The 5,788-nt window shown below is 59.4% G+C and overlaps 2 protein-coding genes across 2 annotated transcripts; both read left to right on the top strand.

Annotated features, from left to right (window-relative positions):
* The first annotated feature begins 1,529 nt into the window (after nt 1-1,529).
* On the top strand, nt 1,530-2,884 carry LOC121404401 (cell wall protein IFF6-like). The gene is made up of 2 exons (XM_041593741.1): nt 1,530-1,859; nt 2,459-2,884. The coding sequence occupies exons 1-2, from the start codon at nt 1,530-1,532 to the stop codon at nt 2,882-2,884; spliced, it is 756 nt and encodes a 251-aa protein (XP_041449675.1).
* Nucleotides 2,885-3,469: 585 nt separating this feature from the next.
* Nucleotides 3,470-3,787, top strand: LOC121404400 (outer membrane protein H.8-like). Its single transcript, XM_041593740.1, has one exon. It carries the CDS (start codon nt 3,470-3,472, stop codon nt 3,785-3,787), a length of 318 nt encoding a protein of 105 aa, XP_041449674.1.
* Nucleotides 3,788-5,788: the final 2,001 nt, after the last annotated feature.

Raw genomic sequence — 5,788 nt, 5'->3', positions numbered from 1 at the left:
CGGATCAGGACATGCCACGCCTCCTAGCCATCTGAACAACGTCCTGAATGTGTCAATGCCTTCTGGAGAATGTGCAGGATCTTTTGCAATCAATTTGGATTGCAGGACATAAAGGATATAGCCACTATAACGTATCCGGCCAGTAAATATCCCTGCTTCACTCTAACTCTGCCTTCTGGGGAATGTGCAGGATCTTTTGAAATCAATTTGGATTGCAGGAAATAAAGGATATTGCCACTATAACTTATCCGGCCAGTTAATATCCCTGTTTCACTCTAGCTCTGAAGTTTCTTATCGGATCAGGACATGCCACGCCTCCTAGCCATCTGTACAACGTCCTGATTGTGTCAATGCCTTCTGGAGAATGTGCAGGATCTTTTGCAATCAATTTGCCTACGAAGCCACGAAGAGAACGAGGAGGAGGATCCGCCTCCTCCGAGGTTCTTAAAGGTGAAGACGGGCCTGGTTGACAGACCGGCGGGGCAGCAGCAGCCACAACAGGGTGAAGAGGCACCCTTATGGGAACGCCGGCATCCTGAGCCACCGTCACAGCCACAGAGCACGCAACAGCCAATGCCCCCGCAGTCACCGCCACCAACATCGCCACCACCGAATTCACCGCCACAACAGTCGTCGCCACGACGGCAGGAGTCACCGAAGGAGCCGCCACATGCACAGCAGCCCCAGTGGGGTGGTCCGGAGAACGCGGTATGCGGCCCATTTGTGTCGCAAAGCGTTCACACGGCAGTGAGGAGTGGCATGGTATGGCACCACCAAACGATACACATCACGTGGGCGTCGGGAACCGCACCGTCGGATATAGCCACTATAACGTAATCTGCCAGTAAATATCCCTGTTTCACTCTAACTCTGAAGTTTCTTATCGGATCAGAACATGCCACGCCTCCTAGCCATCTGTACAACGTCCTGATTGTGTCAATGCCTTCTGGAGAATGTGCAGGATCTTTTGCAATCAATTTGCCTACGAAGCCCACGAAGGGAACGAGGAGGAGGCTTTGCCTCCTCCGAGGTTCTTAAAGGTGAAGACGGGCCTGGTTGACAGACCGGCGGGGCAGCAGCAGCCACAACAGGGTGAAGAGGCACCCTTATGGGAACGCCGGCATCCTAAGCCACCGTCGCAGCCACAGAGCACGCAACAGCCAATGCCCCCACAGTCGCCGCCACCAAAATCGCCACCAACGAATTCACCGCCACAACAGTCGTCGCCACGACGGCAGGAGTCACCGAAGGAGCCGCCACAGGAACAGGCACAGCAGCCCCAGTGGGGTGGTCCGGAGAACGCGGTATGCGGGCCATTTGTGTCGCAAAGCGTTCACACGGCAGTGAGGAGTGGCATGGTATGGCACCACCAAGCGATACACATCACGTGGGCGTCGGGACCCGCACCGTCGGAGGTGCAGCAAGACCGGAAGGTATGGGAGGAGCAGCCAGCCCCGCGAAGCAACGCGCGCGATCCACGGCAGCCCCGAAGGCAGGCAGAGGCCAGGGCGGCAGAGGAGACGGCGTCGATGGCAAGGGAGCCAGCGACAGCGGCAGCGGGAACACACGCAGCAGCGGAGGCACCGGCTGCGATGGCGGCCGGGAAGCCGGCGGCAGCGACGGAGACGCCGACATCGGCAGCGACAGAGGCACCGGCACCGACACCGGCAGCGGCAGCGACGGAGGAAGCGGCAGCGCCTGTGACGGCAGCGCCAGCGACAGCGTCGAAAGAACCGGCAGCGGACACGGAAACAGCGACGCCAGCAGCGCGGTCGACAGCGACGCCAGCAGCGCGGCCATTCGCCGAGGCCATACAGAGGAGCCATATGGAACAGCACGGCAGCAGCAGCAGAGGGCGAGTGAGGGGGGAGAAGAGGAGGGGAGGGGGGGGGGAGGGGGGCCCGAAGGAGGAGGAGAGGGAAGGGAGGTGGGGAAGGAAAGGAGGGGACGAGGGAGAGGAGGGGAAGCGAAGCCCACGAGGGGGAGAAGGAGGGCCGAGGTGAAGAGGGCCTGGTGAAGAACGCGCGGAACACCACAGGGAAGGACCAGGGAACGCGGCACCTACCACCAGCCACACACGCAACAGCCAACGCCCCCACAGTCGCCGCCACCAACATCGCCACCACCGAATTCACCGCCACAACAGTCGTCGCCACGACGGCAGGAGTCACCGAAGGAGCCGCCACAGGGCACAGCAGCCCCAGTGGGGTGGTCCGGAGAACGCGGTATGCGGGCCATTTGTGTCGCAAAGCGTTCACACGGCAGTGAGGAGTGGCATGGTATGGCACCACCAAGCGATACACATCACGTGGGCGTCGGGACCCGCACCGTCGGAGGTGCAGCAAGACCGGAAGGTATGGGAGGAGCAGCCAGCCCCGCGAAGCAACGCGCGCGATCCACGGCAGCCCCGAAGGCAGGCAGAGGCCAGGGCGGCAGAGGAGACGGCGTCGATGGCAAGGGAGCCAGCGACAGCGGCAGCGGGAACACACGCAGCAGCGGAGGCACCGGCTGCGATGGCGGCCGGGAAGCCGGCGGCAGCGTTGGAGACGCCGACATCGGCAGCGAAAGAGGCACCGACACCGGCAGCGGCAGCGGCAGCGACGGAGGAAGCGGCAGCGCCTGCGACGGCAGCGCCAGCGAAAGCGTCGAAAGAACCGGCAGCGGACACGGAAACAGCGACGCCAGCAGCGCGGTCGACAGCGACGCCAGCAGCGCGGCCATCAGCCGAGGCCATACAGAGAGCCATATGGAACAGCAGCACAGTCGGCGAGCAGCAGCAGAGGCGCGACGTGAGGAGGAGCGGCGACGCGAGGAGGAGGCCCGAAGGAAGGCAGCAGAGAAGGCGCAAAGGGAGGTGGCGCTGAACAAGGTCATAATGCGGTAAGCACGGGACGCCCTGCAGCGGCAGATGGAGGCTGCGCGGCGTGAAGCCGAAGCCCACGAGGGGAACGAGGAGGAGGATCCGCCTCCTCCGAGGTTCTTAAAGGTGAAGACGGGCCTGGTTGACAGACCGGCGGGGCAGCAGCAGCCACAACAGGGTGAAGAGGCACCCTTATGGGAACGCCGGCATCCTGAGCCACCGTCCCAGCCACAGTGCACGCAACAGCCAACGCCCCCGCAGTCGCCGCCACCAACATCGCCACCACCGAATTCACCGCCACAACAGTCGTCGCCACGACGGCAGGAGTCACCGAAGGAGCCGCCACATGCACAGCAGCCCCAGTGGGGTGGTCCGGAGAACGCGGTATGCGGGCCATTTGTGTCGCAAAGCGTTCACACGGCAGTGAGGAGTGGCATGGTATGGCACCACCAAACGATACACATCACGTGGGCGTCGGGACCCGCACCGTCGGAGGTGCAGCAAGACCGGAAGGTATGGGAGGAGCAGCCAGCACCGCGAAGCAACGCGCGCGATCCACGGCAGCACCGAAGGCAGGCAGAGGCCAGGGCGGCAGAGGAGACGGCGTCGATGGCAAGGGAGCCAGCGACAGCGGCAGCGGGAACACACGCAGCAGCGGAGGCACCGGCTGCGATGGCGGCCGGGAAGCCGGCGGCAGCGTTGGAGACGCCGACATCGGCAGCGACAGAGGCACCGACACCGGCAGCGGCAGCGGCAGCGACGGAGGAAGCGGAGCGCGCGACGGCAGCGCCTGCGACAGCGTCGAAAGAACCGGCAGCGGACACGGAAACAGCGACGCCAGCAGCGCGGCCATCCGCCGAGGCCATACAGAGGAGCCATATGGAACAGCAGCACAGCCGGCGAGCAGCAGCAGAGGCGCGACGTTAGGAGGAGCAGCGACGCGAGGAGGAGCGGGGACGCGAGGAGGAGCGGCGACGCGAGGAGGAGCGGCGACGCGAGGAGGAGGCCCGAAGGAAGGCAGCAGAGAAGGCGCAAAGGGAGGCGGCGCTGAACAAGGCCATAATGCGGGAGGCACGGGACGCCCTGCAGCGGCAGATGGAGGCTGCGCGGCGTGAAGCCGAAGCCCACGAGGGGAACGAGGGGAGGATCCGCCTCCTCCGAGGTTCTTAAAGGTGAAGACGGGCCTGGTTGACAGACCGGCGGGGCAGCAGCAGCCACAACAGGGTGAAGAGGCACCCTTATGGGAACGCCGGCATCCTGAGCCACCGTCGCAGCCACAGAGCACGCAACAGCCAATGCCCCCACAGTCGCCGCCACCAAAATCGCCACCACCGAATTCACCGCCACAACAGTCGTCGCCACGACGGCAGGAGTCACCGAAGGAGCCGCCACAGGAACAGCAGCCCCAGTGGGGTGGTCCGGAGAACGCGGTATGCGGGCCATTTGTGTCGCAAAGCGTTCACACGGCAGTGAGGAGTGGCATGGTATGGCACCACCAAACGATACACATCACGTGGGCGTCGGGAACCGCACCGTCGGATATAGCCACTATAACGTAATCTGCCAGTAAATATCCCTGTTTCACTCTAACTCTGAAGTTTCTTTTTCGGATCCGGACATGCCACGCCTCCTAGCCATCTGAACAACGTCCTGAATGTGTCAATGCCTTCTGGAGAATGTGCAGGATCTTTTGCAATCAATATGGATTGCAGGACATAAAGGATATAGCCACTATAACGTATCCGGCCAGTAAATATCCCTGCTTCACTCTAACTCTGCAGTTTCTTATCGGATCAGGACATGCCACGCCTCCTAGCCATCTGAACAACGTCCTGAATGTGTCAATGCCTTCTGGAAAATGTGCAGGATCTTTAGCAATCAATTTGGATTGCAGGACATAGAGGATATTGCCACTATAACGTAATATTCCAGTAATCTTTTGCAAACATTTTGGATGACAGGACATAAAGGATATAGCCACTATAACGTAATCTGCCAGTAAATATCCCTGTGTCACTCTAACTCTGCAGTTTCTTATCGGATCAGGACATGCCACGCCTCCTAGCCATCTGAACAACGTCCTGAATGTGTCAATGCCTTCTGGAGAATGTGCAGGATCTTTTGCAATCAATTTGGATTGCAGGACATAAAGGATACAGCCACTATAACGTAATCTGCCAGTAAATATCCCTGTTTCACTCTAACTCTGAAGTTTCTTATCGGATCAGGACATGCCACGCCTCCTAGCCATCTGAAGAACGTCCTGAATGTGTCAATGCCTTCTAGAGAATGTGCAGGATCTTTTGCAATCAATATGGATTGCAGGACATAAAGGATATAGCCACTATAACGTATCCGGCCAGTAAATATCCCTGCTTCACTCTAACTCTGCAGTTTCTTATCGGATCAGGACATGCCACGCCTCCTAGCCATCTGAACAACGTCCTGAATGTGTCAATGCCTTCTGGAAAATGTGCAGGATCTTTTGCAATCAATTTGGATTGCAGGACATAAAGGATATTGCCACTATAACGTAATATTCCAGTAATCTTTTGCAGGATCTTTTGCAAACAATTTGGATGACAGGACATAAAGGATATAGCCACTATAACGTAATCTGCCAGTAAATATCCCTGTGTCACTCTAACTCTGCAGTTTCTTATCGGATCAGGACATGCCACGCCTCCTAGCCATCTGTACAACGTCCTGATTGTGTCAATGCCTTCTGGAGAATGTGCAGGATCTTTTGCAATCAATTTGCCCACGAAGCCCACGAGGGGACGAAGAGGAGGCTCCGCCTCCCCCGAGGTTCTTAAAGGTGAAGACGGGCCTGGTTGACAGACCGGCGGGGCAGCAGCAGCCACAACAGGGTGAAGAGGCACCCTTATGGGAACGCCGGCATCCTGAGCCACCGTCGCAGCCACAGAG

The sequence above is a fragment of the Drosophila obscura genome, unplaced genomic scaffold, assembly GCF_018151105.1.
Source record: "Drosophila obscura isolate BZ-5 IFL unplaced genomic scaffold, ASM1815110v1 contig_20, whole genome shotgun sequence".
Classification (NCBI taxonomy): domain Eukaryota; kingdom Metazoa; phylum Arthropoda; class Insecta; order Diptera; family Drosophilidae; genus Drosophila; species Drosophila obscura.
This window is presented reverse-complemented; position numbering and strand designations above follow the sequence as displayed.